The following is a 20,752-nucleotide window of genomic DNA, read 5'->3' as shown; positions in this document are numbered from 1 at the left end:
TTTCTACAATAGGTGTGTTCTGGTTGCATCCAGACCAACTTAGACTAAATTCCTAGCTTTGCTTAGCAAGTTCCTTCTGCCTGAATCTTGCTTTTTCCATCTATAAAATGAGAGGAATCATATTGTGGAGAATAGTAAGAGCTGGATACGTGGTAGCTATTGCACTTAGATTATGAGCGAGATGCCCTTGTTTTAGGGTCCTGTGACTCCCGCAGGCTGGTATGGTTGGTAGAGAAGCCTCCTCTGGTAGTGGATTGTGCCGTTACTCAAAGTTTCACACACCAAATCTGCTCAAAGTAGGCACTGCCCACTGCTGCCCACTGAGGAGCCATTTCTGAGCTCTCTCTCCAGCAGGGGATGGTGACTGAGATGCACTGGGTTGACAGGGCAGAGGTATCTCTTCCTGGGGTCACATGGTAACCCCCTGCTATGATGTAACAGCTGCTACCTTGTCTTATGCCAGGCACAGGGCTGGGCAGAGTCTGACCCTCTCTTGTTCCCTCCTCACCACCCTCTGTCAGGTAGGAGGAACTAGCCTCAAGTTTGACTATGGATTGCCAGAGAGGTCAGCAGCTTGCCCATGGCCCCAGTGAGGGGTCACAGGAGCCAGGATTGAACCCAGGGCTCCCTAGCTCCAAAACCCAGGCCCCTTCACCCCTACTGCATGACCCCTAGTGGTGGAAGCAAACTCATCTGCATGGCTGGGGCCTGGGTCCTAGGTCCAGGGAACCACTGGGTGATCTTTGGCAACTTACGTAACCTCCCTGGGCTTCAAGTAATGCTGCTGTAAGCAAGAGTAACTTGCTGAAGGACATGTTAAGTGGTTAAGAGACGTAAAGGCATCAAAGGTAGGGGAAAGAGCATGGAGGAGCAGAGAGTGAGACAAAGGTGCATCTGCCTGAACAGAGTCTATGCCTGGTGGTACCCAAACTATGTCTCATGAAACTTGGACCTATCCCTGAGGTCAACACGGGGTCTAGAGCAGAGTGGGTGCTCCATAAACAGTGACTGCACGGATGGTGGTTAGATGCATGGATGAATGGACAGGTGGGTGATGAATGGGTGCATGGGTGGGTAGATGGATGGATGTTGGGAGGAAGGATGGCGGGATAGATGGGTGGGTAGATGGATAAATATTTCTTAAGTACCCACTATGTAATAATTACAATAACTGTCTATTTCCTGGGGGCTTTATATACCTTATCTTCCTCTCTCCCTCCTTCCTTCCCTGTCTTCCTCACTCACCTCCCTTTTCTCCTTCCTTCTGTTCAGTCAACAAATAGTGTCAGGTACCAGCACTGCAAATACAATCGTGAACAAAACAGAGAGCATCCTTGGCTTCATAGAGCTTGCAGTGTAGTGGGCGACACAGATGTCGATGAAACAACCACACAAATAAATGGAAAACTGCTGCTATGATAAGTGTTACAAAGTAGAGGGAGTGAGTCCTATGAGGGCCTGTAAAAGGGAGAACTTGACCTAGTCAGGGAGACCTAAGTCTTCCTTGAGGAGGCAGAGGTTGAGTGAACGCCTGAAGGACAGATAGGAGTTAACTAGGCCAAGGAGGGGAGAGAATTCCCCGGCAGAGGGATGCGCACATGCGTAGTGGTGGGAGGAGCGTTGTGTGCACACAGCAGGAGTAGGGGGAGCTTGAGGGGCCATGGAGAGAGATGGATCGGGAGAGCTAATGGAGCCAGGGTGGCAGCAACCTTAGGACCATAGTGAAGGTTCTGCTTTTCTTCCACAGGAAGACATGGATGAGTTTTCAGATGGGGGATGTGGGTGAGGATGGAGGAGATGGTTATGTGGCTACTGACTGCAGTTAGCCAGACAAGAGAGGATGGGATATGAGCTAAGGTAGTGGTGGTAGACTTCAGAGCAGTAGATGAGTTTGTGATCTTTATAGGAGGTCCTATTGGACAGGACCAAGTGACAGATTGGATTCAGGGGGTTAGAGGAAGAGAGATGGCAAAGATGCCTCCCAGGTTTCTGGCCTGTATGCCTAGAGGGGATGGTGTTGCCATCTGCTGAGATGGGAGGAGACACTGGAGGGTCCATCCACCAGATTTGGGTTTGAGTTTGAAGGACCTCTGAGATAACCAGATCAGGTATCAGACAAGCACTTGGCTAAGTCTACCACCACGTTGGGATTCTTTCCATCCCTACGTGATGAGGAAATGGAAGCCAGAGAGTTGAAGTGACTTAGGGTAAGTTACATGGTGGGTGCAGACCTGGTATATGCTAAGAAGTGAATGGCCTGTCTTTCCAGAGGCTGAAGCAGAGGATGTGGACAGCCCAGCAAGTTCCCACGAGCCTCTTGCCTGGCTCCCCCAGCAGGGCTGTCAGCTGGACATGACTGAAGAGGAGCCAGATGGGACCCTCGGAAGCCTGGAGGTTGAGGAGGCTGGAGAGAGCTCCCCAAGGTTGGGGTATAAGGCTGGTCTCAGCTTGGAGGGCCATGGAAACACCAGCCCCGTGGCTCTTGGGCATGGTCAGGCCAGGGGCTGGGTGGCTTCTGGCGAACAAGTCAGTGGGGATAAACTTTCCAAGGTCAACCCATCCGTTGAACTCAGCCCAACAAGGTCCTGGAGCAGTGGGACGGTGAGCCTCGACCACCCTAGTGACAGCCTTGATGGTACCTGGGAAGGAGAGACCGATGGCCTCCAGCCCACTGCCCTGGCAGAAACCTTGCCAGAGGGCCCCAGCCACCACCTCCTAAGCCCAGATGACAGAACTGGAGGCAGCGTTGCTCAGGCAACCGCCATGGAATTCCAGGACTCCTCAGCTCCCCCAGCCCAGAGTCCGCAGCGTGCCACAGATAGATGGAGGAGAGAAACGACCAGATTCTCATGCCCTCAGCCCGAGGAACACATCTGGAAGCAGACAAAGACGTCACCTAAGCCACTCCCTTCCCGATTCATTGGCTCCATCAGCCCCCTGAATCCCCAGCCCAGGCCAACCCGGCAGGGCAGGCTGTTGCCCAGACAGGGAGCCACTCTGGCTGGCCGCTCGTCTTCTAATGCCCCCAAGTATGGCCGGGGGCAGTTGAACTACCCACTCCCCGATTTCTCCAAGGTAGAGCCCCGGGTGAGATTCCCCAAAGATGAGAGCTACCGTCCCCCCAAGTCCAGAAGCCACAACAGGAAGCTTCAGGCCCCTGCCAGGCCTCTCATCTTCAAGTCACCGGCTGAGATTGTGCAGGAGGTGCTGTTGAGCAGTGGAGAAGCAGCCCTGGCAAAGGACACGCCTCCTGCCCACCCCATCACCAGGGTACCCCAAGAATTTCAGACGCCTGAGCAAGCCACTGAGCTGGTCCATCAGCTCCAGGTTAGTGGGACTTATGGCTGTGGATGTGTCACCAAGGCCCCTGTTGGCTTGGGGTGGAGGCTGATTGGGGTGGGGAGGCCTGGAGTAGAGGCTGGCTGGGGTGGAGAGGCCTGGGATAGAGGCTGGCTGGGGTGGGAAGCCCTAGGACAGAGGCCGGTGGGGTGGGGAGGCCTGGGGTGGAGGCTGGCTAGGGTGGGAAGCCCTGGGATGGAGGCCAGTGGGGTGGGGAGGCCTGGGGTGGGGAGCCCTGGGGTAGAGCCTGGTGGGGTGGGGAGGCCTGGGGTGGAGGCTGGCTGGGGTGGGGAGCCCTGGGATAGAGCCTGGTGGGGTGGGGAGGCCTGAGGTGGAGGCTGGCTTGGGTGGGAAGCCCTGGAATAGAGGCTGGCTGGGGTAGGGAGGCCTGGGGTTTGGGCCAGGAACTCTCTGCTGGTGGAGGGAGGGTGTGCCTGGAGCCTTGAGATACACCCAAGCCCTTTGCTCAAAAAGACCCGTGATTGTACTTGTGTTTCAAGGATGATCTATTTGCTTCTTTTCAACTTCTGCTATGAAAGAATTAAAACACATACAAGAGAGAAAATCGTAGAATACACTCCCACGTACCTACCCCCTGCATCCACAATTAGCAGCTCCCAAAAACCTTTCTTGCCTGTGGCCTTACCTCTCCCTTATTCACCCCCACTAGATTATTTTGAAGCAAAATTTCAGGCATCCAATCATTTTATCTAAAAATATGTTAGTGTGTATATGTCTAAAGATAAAGACCTTATTTTAAACATAACCACATACCATGGTCACCTAAATGTTAACACCAGGTCCTTAAATATGAACAAATATCAAACCCGCATTCAGATCTCTCTGTGTCTCATAAATGGCTTATTCGTTCCCGTCCATGGGCCTCAGGATCCAAACATGGCTTGTATATTGCATTCGGTGCCTTTCAAATCTCTCCTCTCCCTTTTTCTTTTTCTTTTTCTTTCTTTCTTGCATTTATTTTTTCAGATCTCTTTTACTCTCTTAGTCTGTCCTCCTTCTTACTTCTGCCGTGCAATTCATTTGTTGCGGAAATCAGTCTGTCCTGCAGAGTCTTCCACAGTCTGGGCTTTGCTGATGTGCTGTGGTCTCTCTTCATGCGTCCCATTGTCCTCTTTTCCTTGAATATTGGTAGGTTTTGAGCTAGAGGCTTTGCTGGTCTGGAGGAGAAACATGACTATTTCCCCTCCAGACCACAAGCTCCACGGGCTTGGGGAGTTTTGGCAAGAGCACATGATAGGTGGCCTGTGTGCCTCCTTCAGCAAGCACAGGATGCCTGCTGCTCTCTTGTTTGTGATTTTGACAGCCTCTGATGGTCATCGTCTTGGGCTAGTCTTTCATTTGAGGTGACAAAGTGGTAGTATGCTAATGATCTCACTCCTGCATTAATTGCTGGAAATATGCTACAAAGTAAAAGCGTCCCTCTCAACTGCTTGGTTACCAAGTTCTTGTTCGTATGGGAAAGGCCAGCGAGGTGCTCCGTTCTGTCCTTTTACTGTTACCGTTACTGACCCATAATGGTACTTAGTTACTTAGTTACCGACCCGTTTTCAGAAGGAGTCAGTTCCTCACATCCTTCAAAGGTGACATGCTTTTCCTTTTTTCCTGCAATGACCTGTTTTTATAAAGCTCTTTGGGCTTGTTTAAGGTAAGTGATTCTGAGTAGGTGGAACAGTGATTTTAAGTCTTCTATTTTTCTGCCATGGGACTCTTGGGTGATTCATTCAATTAGCCAATGAAAATCAAGTACTTCTTAAGCACATGCTGCTTAAACACCGACAGTGCAGCAGGGGGAAAGACAGATATGGGCCTCACCCCACAGAGCCAACTGGTGGGCAGGGCATTTGGATAAATAAAATAGTGGCAGCCGCCTGCAATGTGGGTTATGTATCAAGGTAAACCAGCCAAAGGCCCTCAGTCTAGACCCATTGTCACGGGGGTAGAAGAATTGTCCCACTGCCCTCTCATGCTCCAGAACTTGAACGTGGTGGGTCTGTGTTGCACACAAGCCTGAAGATTGCTCAGCTTGGATCCTAGCATTGAATGCTTTCAGGAACCCAGAAGCCCTTATGGAGGGGGGTTTGCTATCAGGGTCTCCCAACAAGGAGGGGTGCATTGTGTGCCTGCGCATGTGACCGTGTTGCTCCCCCTTTCTGCAGGAAGACTACCACAGGCTCCTCACCAAGTACGCTGAGGCCGAGAACACCATCGACCAGCTACGCCTCGGGGCCAAGGTACCAGGCCGGGATGGGGTGGAGGCATGGGCCCAAGTCCCCAAGGAGGTGACACTTTTCCATAGTCCTAGAGAAAGGCTGCTGCCTCCTCCATCTACTGAGGCCCTAGAGATAGTGGAACGCCAGTTTTCTTCTACCTCAACGTCCCTCTGTGACCTTGGGCAGTGACCTTGCCCTCCTTGGACTCTCTCTTTTTTTTTTTTTGAGTCAGGGTCTTGCTCTGTCACCCAGGCTGGAGTGCAGTGGCGTGGTCGTAACTCACTGCAATCTCAACCTCCTGGGCTCAAGGGATCCTCTCACTTCAGCCTCCCTGGTAGCTGGGACTACAGGCAGGCATCACTGTGCCCTGCTAATTTTTTTTTTAATGTTTTGTAGAGACGAGGTCTTACTTTGTTTCCCAAGCTGGTCTTGAATTCCTGGGCTCAAGTGATCCTTCTGCCTCAGCCTCCCAAAGTGCTGCTGGGATTACAGGCCTGAGCTACCATGAGCCCAGGAATTTCATGAGAATCTCTCTCCTTCTATATGGGTTCTGGAGTAAGACCACCTGGGTTCAACTCCTGGCTCCATTGCTAACCAGCTGTGTGACCTTAAGGACATTACTTGGACTCTGTGAACCTCAAAAGAGTAACACAGAATTTCTGCTCAGCCCCTGGTGCTTGTTCTTTGGGCCTGAATCTTCCTGGATCACACCTTTGCCTTTCTCCCTCCCCACCACCTCACCACAGCCTCTCCCCTCCCCTGAACGGCAGTATGGGGGGAGAAGAGCAGAGGGGGAACCCACCACCCCAGCCCCCACCCTGTCTTGGGAGGAGGCTGTGAATTCTGCACCTTCCTCTTTTCTGAGTGAGGCAGGAAGTGGGACCTGTGCGGCCTCTCGTGGCTTCCTGCTTTTGCTGTGCCCTCCTCTTGCCTCATCAGGCAGCAGTGGAGGAGGATATGGGAGCTGAGGTGCAGAGATGCAGACGCCCCAGTGCCTCCCCCTGTCATGCTCCAGGACCCTGCCCCCACCACAGCTGCTGCTCTCAAAGTCGAGAGGCACTTCCGGGGCGGGTGGGCAGAGGCCATTGTGGTGAGGAAATGGAAGGGGGCCTGTTCTAGGACCAGGACCCCCGCCTGCGTCCCCACACCTGCTGCCTGGCACAGGCAGGACCCTTCCCTCTTGGCCTCATCTGGCACATCTGTAAAAGAGGGGCTCATCAGACTTCCTTCTGGGAGCCAAGCAGGCTCCTTCCAGCTTTCTGAACCGCTGAGCCACATCCAGGGTTGGAAGAGACCGGGGAGTCAGGAAAGGGAGGGGAGGGGGCTTTGTTGGGTCATCTTCTCTGGGGAAACCACATTCCCATGGCTGCAGACTCCAAGTAAGTCCAAGGAGAAAGGAACTGGTCATCAGACCCAAACACTTGGGCTTCCCCATTTGGCAGATTGGGAAACTGGGGCTCCCATTGGGGTAGGGGCTGCTGAAGGTCATGGAGTGGCGGGGGCTGGAGGTGTGGAGCGTCTCCACCCTCCCTCCTCCCTTCCTTCCTCCTGCACTCGTTTAAGGGCATGAGTCAGTATACAGAAAGCATTTACCTGGCACTAGACAGGCACTTCGTAAGCATTAGGGAATATTATTATTATAAAGGTGTTTACTGCCAGGCCTCTTGTGTGCCAGCCACGGTGACACAGGCGGGGGTGGACACGGGGGAGCACAGCTGGGGTGCCTCCTCTCGTGGGTGCTCCCTTGACCCAGTAGGACTCAGGGCGCCCCCCATGTGTACTCACCCTGCCCTGGCTGGCATCCAGACCCCTGGCTCATGTGTATGAGGGTGTCATAGGAGGAGAGGCCGGAAATGGTTCTGTGCCAGCTCACTCACTCCCGCTTTCTGGAAAAATGATTGCTTGGCCCAAGGGCTCTGCTCCCTCCCCCAACCCCTCCCTCAGCCTCAAGAAGTGTGAGCACCATTCAGGGCTCTGCCAGAAGGAAGCAGGATGATACTATCACGTCCTGCCCAACCCCATCTCACAGCTTCCCTGGGGGAGCAGTCCACGGCAGGCTTGAGCTCCTATGTGCAGAAGAGAACACAGAGCCCCGAGTGGGGAGGATTCACTCCGGATCCATGGGGCTCGAGGGGAGCTGAGATTCCAGCTGGCCAGTCTTCCTCACTCCATCTGGACCTCTGTGCACTCTACCCCCAAGGCTGGAGAGACCCCAGGATGGTCTTCTGCTCAGAAGCCACAAGTTCAGAGGCAGTCCTCAGACACCCCAGGACCCACCGAGCCACTTCACTCTGCTCAGAGCCCACAGGGAAGGGCTGGACTCCCCTGGGAGGGAGCCACGCTGGGGATATTGCGCTGGACACCCAGGCTAGGCATGGTGTCATATTTGAGCCCCTCCACACACACACACACACTGAGGCGCAGCCAGGTGGAATGGTTTGCTCAACATCCCACAGCTGGTGCAACAGGCAAAGCTGGGACTGAAACCTACATCACCGTGATTCCAGAACAGGTGTTTTTTTCCTCATGCCTGGGTAAGCCCTGGCACTCAGGCCCTGGCACTGGGTGTGGAGAGAGGCATAGGGATGAGGCGGTTGATGACTGTTATAGTAATAAGAATGGTCATAGGTGATGTTTATGGACCACTGTCTTAAATAATTTGCAATTAGGGAAGCTGAGGCACAGAGAGGTTAAGTAACTTGACCAAGATCACTCAACAAGTAGGTGCCAGAGCAGGAGTTGGAACCCGGCAGCCTAGCTCTGAAGCGCACGAGTGACACCACGCTCTAGCAGAACTAGACTCAGTAGTTGCGGGATCTGCAGCTGGGGAGGCCTGGCCCAGGAGGACCGATGGGTTTGGAGCCTTGGGGTTGGGGCAGGACCAGGGAGCCCAGCTGTGGGGCAGGGAGCCAGGACTGGTCAGGAATATCTGGTGGGCTCTGTTCTCTACACTGGCCTCTGGCCAGGGTTTATAGTGATCTCACTGCATTTGCTGCCATGTTGCCACCTCCCCCCAGCCCCTGTTCCTCCATCTCAGCTGAAGAGGGATCTGGAAGAGCTGAGGTGACCAGAAATTACCCAAGAAGGAATTACGGAGATGATGTAAAACCACCTCTTGTCAGTGCGTTCTGATGGCTGCAAGTTGGCCCAGAAGCCCCTGGGTGGGGATGGGGGGAGGGGGAGGTTTCTGTATGCAGATGAGTTGGGGAAACATCTTCCTCTCTCTTCCTCCTCCCCTCCCGCCCCATTCATAAAGCCCATTAGCATTTTAAAGGCTGAGAGAAATCCATCTGTGCAGAGAATATTCATTTGTTTAACTCAATGTTTCCCAAATTCACTAGTCCTCCCTTCACAGAATCCTGATTCACCTTTCACAGAATCCCCCGAGGGAGTGAATCCGGCCTTGGGGAGCACCCGCGACACCCTGGCTGTGTCCAGGGAGACCGGCCCTGGGAGGGCCCGGCCTGAGCAGCTGCAGCTGCCACCCCCACCGCCACTCCCCACCTCATCGCTCTGCCTGGGCATCTGCTCAGGTTTTGGGCTTCTCTGCTTCAAACTCCTTTTCGGTCCCTGAAACAAAAGGGCCTCCTCCTGGCTTCCCTGGCCCATCCCCATTCCCTGTCACTCCCTAGATGGGGCCTGAGGCTGAGAGAGGGTTCTGGGGAGGGAAACATGTCAGAGGGCTGGGCCTCCCATGGGATTTGGGTCACCTCAGGAGAGGGGTGCTGATAGGAAAGGCCTCCACAGGGGAGTCTGAGCAGATGGCTGAGGGGATTATTAAAATCCAGCTTTGTTCTCATCTGGGGAGGCTGGGCCTGAAAGAGGAGGAGGCAGCGGGGACCATGCCACACTTGGAGTTGATTTTTCCGCCACAGCCAGGACCTATACAACTTAAGCAAGAGAGGCTGCTTGCCTGGGGGCCAGGGAGCCCCTTCCACCAGGCCCACCCTAAACTACTCATTCCTGACCTTGGTGCAGCGGGGGCAGTTAAGATAACCCCCCGACATCGTGATGAGCAAGTGCCACTAAGGGGTGTTGCTTTTCCATGGGCCTGTCTCCATGGTGGCTGTGCAGATAATGATGGTAATGACGATAATGGTGATGGTACTAATGGTAATGGTTATGATGATGACGGTAATGGTAAAAATGGTGATGGTGGTGGTGGTGATGATAGTGATGGTGTTGGTGATAATGGTGATAGTGATGGTGATGGTAATGATGGTGAATGATAGTGATGGTAATAGTGGTGATTGTTATAATGATGCTGATGGTGATGATGGTGGTGGTAATGACAGTGGTGGTGATGATGCTGATGGTTATGATGGTGATGATGATGGTGATGCTGATGATGGTAGTGGTGATGACGGTGGTGATGGTGATAATGGTGATGAATGTCAGGGTGGTGGCCGCTATTTATTGAGCACTTATTTCATATGCAGAGAGGTTATTAAGCCAACTAGGACTCAGAGGTGTGCTGTGGTAGAGCCTGGACAGGAACCTGGGCTCTGACTGCAGAACCCACATGCTAAGCCAGAGTTGGCAAGCTTTCTCTGTAAAGGGCCAGATTGTGAAAATGTTTAGCTTTGTGGAGCATATAGTCTCTGTCACAACTACTCAACTCTGCCACCAGAGTGTGAAAGCAGCCATAGACAACACATAAACAAACAGGCATGGCTGTGTTCAATAAAACCTTCTTTACAAAAACAGAACATAGTTCTCTCAACTCTGCTTTAAGCCGTTGAACAGCCTGTGGTTTCCCTCCACTTTCGAGCTTCAAGAGGCCTTCCCTGGTCACCTGCCTGACTCCAGACTGCTCCCTCACCAACTGGGCTGGCTGCCATGTTAAATCCATCCTCAAATGATAGAGATCCGCTACCAGCGGCAGATTAGTTTGTTTACTTGCTGGTTCACTCATTCATTCAAACAGCTATTAGTTGCTATTATTATCAATATAATAATTTTTAGAAATGCTTATATTTGTTAAGAAATAATTATATGTTATATGGTATATTAATTATGATAATTATAACACACATTATTAATAAAAAATTACTGTTAATAGGAGAACCATAGGTGTTGGGGTCAGATAGAGCAGTGTTGTAATTCTCATCCAAGGACTTATCAGCTGGGGATTTTGAGTAACTGACTTAATAACCTCTCTGTGTCTCAATTTTTTCTTCTATATAATAGGCTGTTGGGGTCCCCACCCTGTCTTCCTTTCAGGACTGCCATTAAGAGTAAATAAAAAGGCATGCAGTTCTTCACCTGTGTTTGGCCTAGCCAAGGGCTGCACTGAAAGATGGTATTTATTACTACACGGCGTGTGTGTTGAGCCCCTGAATGAAGATGAGGCGTTTCAGGTAGGTTTGCCCCTACCCTGACTTGGCTCTGCTGTGCCTCCCTGCTTCCACAGGTGAACCTGTTCTCTGACCCACCCCAGCCCAGCCACAGCATCCACACAGGAATGGTGCCCCAGGGGACCAAGGTCTTGTCCTTCACCATCCCACAGCCCCGCTCTGCAAAGTGGTGGCCGGGCCCGGCCGAGGACCCCCAGGCCTCTGTGGCCTCAGGTGAGTCCGGGAGAAGGGCTGCAGCTGGAGGCTCCTTCTGCCTGAGATTCTGCTCTGTGGGGCTGACTTGGTTCACCCTGGGGATGGCACTGGCCTCAGGCCAGGGGAAGGAGGGAGGCAAGGCCCCACCCTGGGCACTTTGACTCAAAAGAGTCAGAGATGTGGAAAGTGTCCTGCTTTGATCCACAGCAGCCTGGGGGCAGCCCTGACCCTGCCACTTGGCATCTTGGTGACCCTGGATGAGTTGAAAACGCAGAGCATTGTCCCTGGGGAGCCCATATCTCAGCCAGGCCCTGTGCTAAGCCTTGACACATGTGACCTCACATAATCCCCACAAGAACCCGCTGAGGTGTGCACTGTTGTCACACCCATGACAGCCAAGGGGACCAAGGCTTGGAGAGGTGAGGACACGCTGAAGTTCATACAGCTATGGAGGGGAAGTGTCTGGATTAGAACTCACGTCTCCCTGTGTGAGAGCCCACGCTATTGACCAGGAACCCAGAGGCCTAGTGTAGCTCTGCTCCAGCCAGCCGTGTGACCTGGGGCAGATCTGGACCTTGTTCTCCCTTGTATATGGGGGACAATGCTCTACCCAGCCACTTCCTGGGGCTGATGTGAAGATAGCACATGGTGACTGAGCTATAACTTGATGACGGAGGTGGTGGCTTTGACGTTCAGCTCCAGTCCTTCAGCTCCTGGAAGGACTGTTCTTGGCCCAGCTTTCAGCAATTGTGTATTCCAGGGTGGCCATCAGCTCGAGGAGACTTGAGCCCCTCCTCGCTCACCAGCATGCCCACCCTGGGGTGGCTTCCGGAGAACCGGGGTATCTCCGAGGACCAGTCCTTAGCAGAGCAGACCCAGGCACTGGCTTCTCAGGCCAGCCAGTTCCTGGCCAAGGTGAGTGGACTCCCAGCTTTGCCCCCGAGAGACTTAACTCACCTGGAGAACACAGAACCTCTGCCTGCTTGGGTGAGAGGCACTCTGGGAGTCTCACTTGTCATTCCCCTGCCTCTGCACCGAGTTAACTCAGCCATCCCCAAAACATGAGCCCCTCCCTGGTTTTAGAGGCCACACAGCTCCAGCCTCCTCCTTGTCACCAGTGCTAGGTTTCACCCCCCTTTTTGGCAATGCATCTCATCAAAATCCCTCCACTTGTGCTTGGCAGTGTCTCTAGGCTGGCTCCCAGGAAACTGAGCTCTTTCAGAATTCTGGAAGGGTAATAGAATCTCCACTCTACCTTTTCCTCTTCAGGATAAGTTGCCTCACTTTCTTGGTTCATTTTATTAAATAAATCAATTCCTAGTTACTTCTCAAGGGTCTTTGTATCTTCATCAAACAGTCCAAGTAACCGTGAATTGTTTGCAGGTCTGTTTATAACTGTACATTGACTTTATTCCAGAAGTGGTTTAAAGTACCTTATGAAAATACATACGTTTTAGCCACATTCTGAAAACAGAAGTGAGAAAACTGGGGCAGAGAGGAAGTAAGGGTAGAAAAAAATAAAATATGTGGAGTGAGTAAATAAAATGTTCTGTTGGACCCTAAGCACATTAAAGTCACACATTTAGCTTTGAGCTTCCTAGTTGCCAATGCCAAAAGAGAAATGCAATAGTTACATGCACCACCATGCCCATAAAACAAATTCTTTCAGAGAAGCACCACCATTCTATTCTTCCCTTCCCTCCTCTTCTCTCCCTTCCCCTCTCCTCTTCTCTTCTCTCCTCGCCTCCCCTCCTCTTCCCTCCCCTCCCATCTCTCCTTTCCCTTGCTTTACTGAAATATAATTCACATATCATGAGGTTGACTCATTTAAAGTGTATGCTTGCTTTAGTGGTTTTTAGTATATTCAGAGTTCTGCCACTATCACCACACTCAGTTTTAGAACATTTTCATCACCCACTAAGAAACCTCATCTGTATTAGGCAGTCACTCCCCATCCCCTCTTCCCCCAGCCTCCGGCAGCTGCTCGTCTGCTTCCTGTCTTTATAGGCTTGCCTATTGTGGACGTCTCATAGCAATAGATTCATGCAATATTTGTCCTGTGTCTGACATCTGTCACTTACTGTGATGTTTTCAAAGTTAATCCTTGTTGGAGTAGCACGTACAAGTACTTCATTTCATCTTCTTTTTTTTTTTTTTTTTTTTTTTTTTTTGAGACAGAGTCTTGCTCTGTCACCCAGCCTGGAGTGCAGTGGTGCAATCTTGGCTCACTGCAACCTCCGCTTCCGGAGTTCGAGCAATTCACCTGCCTCAAGCCTCCCTAGAAGCTGAAATTACAGGCACGCGCCACCATGCCCAGCTAATTTTTGTATTTTTAGTAGAGACGGGGTTTCACCATGTTGGCCAGGCTGGTCTCGAGCTCCTCACCTCAGGTGATCTGCCTGCCTCGGCCTCCGAAAGTGCTGGGATTACAGGCTTCGTTTCCTTTTGCCACCACCATTCTTGGTTCTGTAGCTGGAGACACATTTCTTCTTCGTCCTATGTGTTGTCCACAAAATAAAGCAATGTCAAATCATCACACTGAGCAGGAGCTGGGGCCTTAGCTGACCCCTCATGTCTTGTGCTGCACAGTCCAATTCAGAAGCTGCTGGCCGCAGGTAGCTGTTGAGTACTTGACATGGGCTGCTCTGAATTGAGACGTGCTGTGGGTATAAAACACATACCAGATTTCAGAGACTTAGAAATATAAAGTATCTCCCTATTTTTTTAGTATTGATTACATGTTGAAATGATATTTGGGGCTAAATAAAATATAAAAATTAATTTTACCTGTTTCTTTTTACATTCTCAATGTGGCTATGAGAAAATTATAAATTAAATGGTGTAGCTCACTTTATATTTCTATTTTATATATTATAAAATTATATAATATATGATTATATAATATACATTTCTATATTTCACACTGATCTAGAGCTTTCTTAAAACCGAACCTTACATCATCCCTTGCCTTTTTTTGTAATTAAACTTTTTTGAGCAGGTAATAGATGCCCATGATAAGGACCTTTGCACAGTACAGAGGGCGTATTGAGCAAAAAACAAATCTTTTCTCCAACCCATGCAAAAACGTTCAATGCACACACTTGCATTTATAGAAATGGTTGCATAAGCTACTGTACCTTGACTTTTTGAAGTCCTAAATTTGAATATTTATTTTTGGGTAGGCAACGAATTCACATTGTTCAAATTTCAAAGGATGCAAAGGACATGTAGTAGAAAAATCTACTTCTCATTCCTGTCTTCCAGCCACCCAGTTCTCCTTCCCAGAAACAATTCATATTTTAGTTTCTTGAATTCCTCTAGAGATAGTATATCATATATAAGCACTGTATTTATCGTTTTCCTTTTTATTCTCCACATATTTTATACAGATGGTAGCATACCATAAACATTGCCCTGTACCTTGATTTGACACTGAAAAATAGGTCTTGGAGGCATTAATAGCTCTGAACATACACATGTACCTTCCTCTTGTTGATGGCTGCATACTATTCTACCAACAGGCATTTAGGCTATTTCTTGTCCCCTCCCTACTGTTCATGCTGCAGTAAATATCCTGACTCATTAGTCTTGATGCACATGAGTGACTTGCATTGTTGTCAGTAAATTCCTGCAGGTTCCACTTTGATTTTTCTCAAGGCTGCCATGCCTGGGGCTGGTGGTAGAAGCTGTCCCCGCACCCACCTCTCCATGCTTAGCAGTTACTCCATATCCTGAGGACGGACCCAGCTCCTCTTACCAAAGCATAGATGTGGCTGGGTGTGGGAGTCTACAGGACTGGATTAATGGAGCATATTTCCTTCCCCTCCCAATGTCCAGGTGGAGTCCTTTGAAAGACTGATACAGGCAGGACGTCTCATGCCCCAGGACCAACTCAAGGTACTGCCCAGTTCAGGAGCCAACCGTGGAACTGCCAGACAACCACTGTCTCCCACGGCTCTGTCTCCGAAGCCTCCTTTGCTGCAAGACAGAAAAGAGAATCCCAGACACGGTGTCTCTTTTAGAGCAAACAGCTCCTGAGTAGCTTCTCATGATAATGATCATTATATCACAATAGTTACCAGTTATTAAGCAAAGATGGTTGTGTGCCAGGGACTGTGGTAAACCCTAGAGTATGTTATTTTATTTGATCATCATCAAAACCCAGTGAAGCAGTTACAGTTATCACCCTCGTTTAACTAGGATGGAACTGAAGCTCAGAGGGGTGACTCAAAGGCCCCACAGCTAGTAGGTAGCAGAGCCTGAAGCCAGGTCTGTCTCTCTTTCAAATCCAGGGTCATAATCACTGCCCTGTACTACTTTCCACAAATTATCCTGCCTCTCAGCAAGCAGAAAAAGGCCTTTTCTTTTTTATCGCCTTTAAAAAAAATTATAAAATAGTTGCCAAAAGTTTGGAAACCCCATTAAAAAAAAGTGGGGGCTGGAGGGGAGACCTTTTATAGAATCCTTATTGGTGTATTTCCTTTGGAATTTGGAGTTTTAGATAACTGTGGTCATAAACACAATTTAGATTCCTGCTGCATCAGCCACGGTCCCAGTAAGGAACAGGTGGGGCTCTCAAGTCTGGGAGTGTAGGCGTCAAAGGAGAGAACTGTCTGCAAAGGTGTGGGCAGCATCAGGGGACCCAACAAAGCCTGGGGAATCCCCAGGTAGTAGCATTAGCCGGGAGCTGGGCCCACTCTCAAGTCTCTCTCTTCCCACCCTGTGATCTCTCATAGGTCTGTCCCACTAGACAGACCCAACCAGAAGCCAGCAGGTAGACAGCCCTGATGCTCAAAGCACAGAGCAGGGTGGAGCTGAGAGAAGGTCTGGAGAGGCAAATGCAACACACCTAGTTTCTAAAAAAATGTTATGGCAGGAGTATTTTCCTGTGTGGTTACATAGATATCGTGTACACTTTCCAATCACAAAATACGTGATGTGTATCATGTAATATCATCCAGTGGACGACCAAGGACCTTGTAAACTAGAACCATTCATTTTTTTGCTCTCTGTTCTAATTCCCCCATATACAGGGAAGTTGAGAGCTGTCGGAAGATTAGATGTGACCAGGGAATGGGTTTTAGTTTGTCCTTGGCCTCAGTCTGTCCTCAGAGTTGAGTGGCATGCGGATGGTAGTAAGACAGTGATACCAACCCCAATTCCTGCAGCTTTAGCCATTTATTACCTGTGATCCTCCTATGGGAGCCTAGCAGAATTGCTAGGACCACGAGCTCTGGGGCCAGAGGGCCTGGGCCCACATTCTGTCTCTGCTACTCACTCACTCCATCACCTTCATCAACTGTGCCTCAGTTTCATCCTCTTTAAATGAAGATGATAAATCACCCCTCTCATTATGATTATATTGAAGATTAAATAAATGCAAAGTGCTTTAGCCCAGGGCCTCAATGCTCGGTAAACATTCTCAATAATGTGATGGTGATGATAACATTATCGGTGTCGATAGTCTATAAGGATTTGGGGAAAGAGTGGCTAATTTTCTGAAGCCCACAGTTTTGCAAATCAAGAATGAGGATCCAGAGTCTCTCAAGTAAAGGGTCCTTATGGAGATAGAGTGAGAGTATATTTGACACTGTGATAGCTATGACAGTTTGTGGTACATTCGGGTCCTTGTAAGTCTATGCAGGAAGGGCTGGTGCCCTCTAGAGCTGGTGCCAAGGCTCTAAGTTGTGTCTCTGTTGTGCCAGCCTGATGGCAGAGAGCTTGACCACGGCAGCTCTCCAGGGCAGGCAGCCTCCAGAGATCTCAACCTCAGCCTGTATCTTGCATGAACCCAGGGTCCCAGGTGCATCCCATGGCCTCCCGCAAGCTGTCTCATCCACTGTGTCTGCAGGGACAGGCCCTGCGGGGGCTGAGCACTCAAGTCTTCCTGGCCTTGTCTGGTTTCAGGGCTTCCAGCGGCTGAAGGCTGCCCATGCGGCCCTAGAGGAGGAGTACCTGAAGGCCTGCCGGGAGCAACACCCTGCCCAGCCGCTTGCCGGCTCCAAGGGGATGCCTGGAAGATTTGATCCTGGCAGGTACCTGCTGGGGTGTAAGGCCTGGAAGGACAGATGGGATGGGCCCCTGGGGTCCCTCAGTCTCCAGGAGGGAGGCACTTTGTCCTTATAATTTTTACACAGGGGAATAGAGAGAAATCTTATCCTAATTAGTATACATATCCAAATGGTGGCATGATCCAAAGCTAAGATTTGAGTCCCTTTGGACCCACGTGCTGAGAAGATGCCTTGAAACTCTTATTGGATGATGGTGAAACTGAGGCTAGATGGGGGTGGGATTTCTCTAAGGTCCCACAGCCTGTGGATGGCAGAGGGGACTTGGGCTGAGGCCTCCTGATTCCCAGTGGAACCTTCTTTCATCTTGCTTATTTTGAGTTCTCACCATCATCTAAAGGCTGATATTAAATGGACCCTAAGGGGGCATCCCCTGGAGTCTCTGCTCTGACACTCTGTTCCTGGACCTGCCTGATGTGGCTGCCATCTTGGGCTCCTGGCGCTGATGTTTCTGCATTCCAGGGAGCTGGAGGCAGAGATATACCGTCTGGGAAGTTGCCTGGAAGAGCTGAAGGAACACATAGACCAGACCCAGCAACAGCCTGAGCCACCCGGGTCAGACTCAGCTCTGGACAGCACCCCAGCCCTGCCCTTCCTCCATCAGCCAATGCACCTGCCTGCTCCTTCCGGACAAGCCCCCATGCCAGCCATCAAGACCTCCTGCCCTGAGGTACCTCTTGGCTCAACCATATTGGGCTGTTCCCTCGTGCATTCATTTCTTCGTTAATTCATGTCTTCAGTACATATTACATATTTATGAAGTGTGTGCCATATGCCAGGACCCATGACACATGGTAGGGATTCAGTGGGATGGGAGGTGGCAGGGAAGGTGGCTTCTACCTTCACAGAGTTTTCTGTAGAGTTGAACTGGTTACAGTGATTTAGTTATAATTCTGATCAGTGCACTGAAGGAGAGTTAAGGGGTTCTGTGAGAGTAGCAGGAGTAACATGACTGAATTTGAGGGAGGTCAGAGAAACTTTCCCTGAAGAAGTCCTGTTTAAATGAGACCTGAGACTAAGTAGGAATTACTAGAGACAGAAAGAGAAAACCCACCCAGCAGGGAAAACAGCTTGTGCAAAGGCCCTGTGGCTAGAGTATGGGAAGAGAAGGGAAAAATAGTCTGAGATGTGGCTGGAGAGGCAGGCAGGGGCCCCATGATGTAGGGGCTTGTGGGTGACATAGAGAGCATGGCCTTAAACTTTGCTGGATTTTCTGGCAGGGGATGACATAAGATGACTTGTGGGTAGGCCAGTCTGAGGCTGGGGAGGTGGCAGGGCAAATGGAGAAGCATGTGTGGACTTGAGAGAGGTTGGGAAGGTATGTTTGAGTGGACTTGGAGTGGCCGTGAGAGGGAAGGGAGATACGGATGGCTCCAGGTTTCTAGCTTGTAGTACTGCACGGATGATGGGGTGAAACCTAGACAAGAGCCCTACACGAAAGGGGCTTTGTAGAAGGCTTTCTGGCCCACATCACAACCCCTTGAGAGACAATCACTACACTTGATCTTAGCCAAAAGGCCGAGAAGCGATGAGAGACAATCACTATCTCCGTTTTGCAGGTGAGCAAATTGAGTGTAGTGCGTTCACACAGATGACGGTGGGGTCTCTATGCCTCCCAACCCCTGTTGCCTGTGCTGCAAAGACTTGTCTGTTAAGGATGGGAGCAGGAAAGAGGGCCTGGCATGCTGGGTAGGGTGGGACACTGGTAGGACATCCCTGACAGCTGAGGTCATGCTGGTCCCATGGTTTGGGGAAAATCTTATGCTGTGCTCTGGCCTAGAGGGTAGGAAAACTCTACCAGGTGCCACTACACGCATGAATGGGGAGAAAACCTGAGTATAATATCTTGAGGGACCCTCAGGCTCCTGCAGTGAAGGTATTGCAGGGGGCTGGGGTGGCCATACTGGAATGGATGGGGGTCAGGAGAGTTAACTCTAGCAGGAAATCTAGGTTCAAATCTCAACTCTGCTCCTTGTTTCTGTTGACTTTGGGCAAATCATTTGAGCGTGAGTTGCCTGTCTGTAAAATGGGTTGTAATAATCGTAGGTACTGGTGGGATTGTTGTGACATGATATCTGTATGGTGCCTGGCACACAGTAGGTGCTCAATTCATGGTAGCCAGTATCGAAGACCACACAGCCCAGTCTCCATAGTTTACACATGCATAAAAGGGTGGTGGGCTTAGTGAGTCTAATGTGCTTCTTACCCCTCAGCCCCCAGCACGAGCCTGGCAGGAGGTAAGTGCTTAAAAGTGGTGTTTAAGTATCTGTTGAATCTCTGTCTCTTCATCTTTCTGACCCCAGCCTGCTACCACCACTGCTGCCGCCAGCACTGGCTCCTGCCCATTGCATGTAAATGTGGAGGTGAGCTCTGGCAACAGTGAGGTGGAGGACAGGCCACAGGAGCCCCTGGCCCGACTCAGGCACAAGGAGCTGCAGATGGAGCAAGTTTACCATGGCCTCATGGAGCGGTGAGTGCCACCTGGCCCTGACCGGCATGTCTGGCCAGCAGCTGGATCTTGGCTGTCCCCCACTGGGCAGAGGTCATGCCCCTCTCTGTATTCTTCTGCAGGTACCTCAGTGTGAAGTCTCTCCCAGAAGCCATGAGAATGGAGGAGGAGGAAGAAGGAGAGGAGGAGGAAGAGGAGGAGGAGGAGGAGGAGGGGGGAGGTGACTCCCTGGAAGTTGATGGGGTGGCTGCAGCTCCAGGGAAAGCAGAGACCACCAGGGTCCTCCCAAGGCAGCACCCAGTGCAGGCTGAGAAAAGTCATGGGGCTCCCTTGGAGTAAGTCACTGAGCCTTTCCTGCGGAATGTTTGGTTCCACCCTAAAACCACAGGGGTGATCACTGTCAGAGTGAATAAGACAGCACTTCACAGTTTAGACATGGCTTACCTGTCCTGCCTCTTCAAGTGTGGAATGTAGACAACTGATAGCCCTTGAAATGATTTTGGGTAGTGTGGGACATGGTTTTCAGTAGGACACATGCAGTATTAAAGAACATTATTCTCAGCTGGGCACAGTGGCTCATGCCTGTAATCCCAGCATTGAGGGAGGCCAAGGCAGGTGGATCACTTGAGCCTAGGAGTTCAAGACTAGCCTGAGCAAGATGGCAAAGCCCCATCTCTACAAAAAACACAAAAATTAGCCAGGCATGGTGGTACACGCCTATAGCCCTAGCTATTTGGGAAGCTGAAGCAGGTAGATCTCTTGAGCCCAGGAGGCAGAGGTTGCAGTGAGCTGAGATCGGGCCACTGCACTCCAGCCTGGGTGACAGTGTGAGACCCTGTCTCAAAAAAAAAGAAAAAAGAATATCATTCTCTTTTTCTGTCTCTGACCTTCTAATGATGCCAAGGAGAAAGTCTCAGTTAGGGCTGTGGTGTCTTTTTTTTTTTTTATACTTTAAGTTTTAGGGTACATGTGCACAACGTGCAGGTTTGTTACATATGTATACATGTGCCATGTTGGTGTGCTGCACCCATTAACTTGTCATTTAATATTAGGTATGTCTCCTAATGCTATCCCTCCCCCCTCCCCCCACCCCACAACAGGCCCCGGTGTGTG

General features: G+C 50.6%; 1 protein-coding gene across 8 annotated transcripts in view; it reads left to right on the top strand.

The window, feature by feature from the left end:
• Positions 1-20,752, top strand: part of AKNA (AT-hook transcription factor) — a 63,589-nt gene that overhangs the window by 19,207 nt on the left and 23,630 nt on the right. For 5 of the 8 annotated variants that reach the window (XM_032164954.2, XM_032164955.2, XM_058445184.1 and 2 more), the window contains 9 exons: positions 2,270-3,327; positions 5,517-5,591; positions 10,984-11,140; positions 11,883-12,037; positions 14,960-15,019; positions 17,030-17,157; positions 17,653-17,860; positions 19,494-19,660; positions 19,762-19,974. In XM_032164954.2, the coding sequence (XP_032020845.1) occupies positions 2,270-3,327; positions 5,517-5,591; positions 10,984-11,140; positions 11,883-12,037; positions 14,960-15,019; positions 17,030-17,157; positions 17,653-17,860; positions 19,494-19,660; positions 19,762-19,974 (2,221 nt within the window). Of the gene's footprint in view, positions 1-477; positions 522-563; positions 1,048-2,269; positions 3,328-5,516; positions 5,592-10,983; positions 11,141-11,882; positions 12,038-14,959; positions 15,020-17,029; positions 17,158-17,652; positions 17,861-19,493; positions 19,661-19,761; positions 19,975-20,752 lie in introns of those variants that run through there. The other 3 variants (XM_058445185.1, XM_058445183.1, XM_058445182.1) reach the window with 3 other exon arrangements.

Source organism: Hylobates moloch, unplaced genomic scaffold, assembly GCF_009828535.3.
Source record: "Hylobates moloch isolate HMO894 unplaced genomic scaffold, HMol_V3 SCAFFOLD_10, whole genome shotgun sequence".
Lineage (NCBI taxonomy): Eukaryota > Metazoa > Chordata > Mammalia > Primates > Hylobatidae > Hylobates > Hylobates moloch.
The sequence above is the reverse complement of the archived record's forward strand: the minus strand, read 5'-3'. Positions and strand labels throughout refer to the sequence as shown.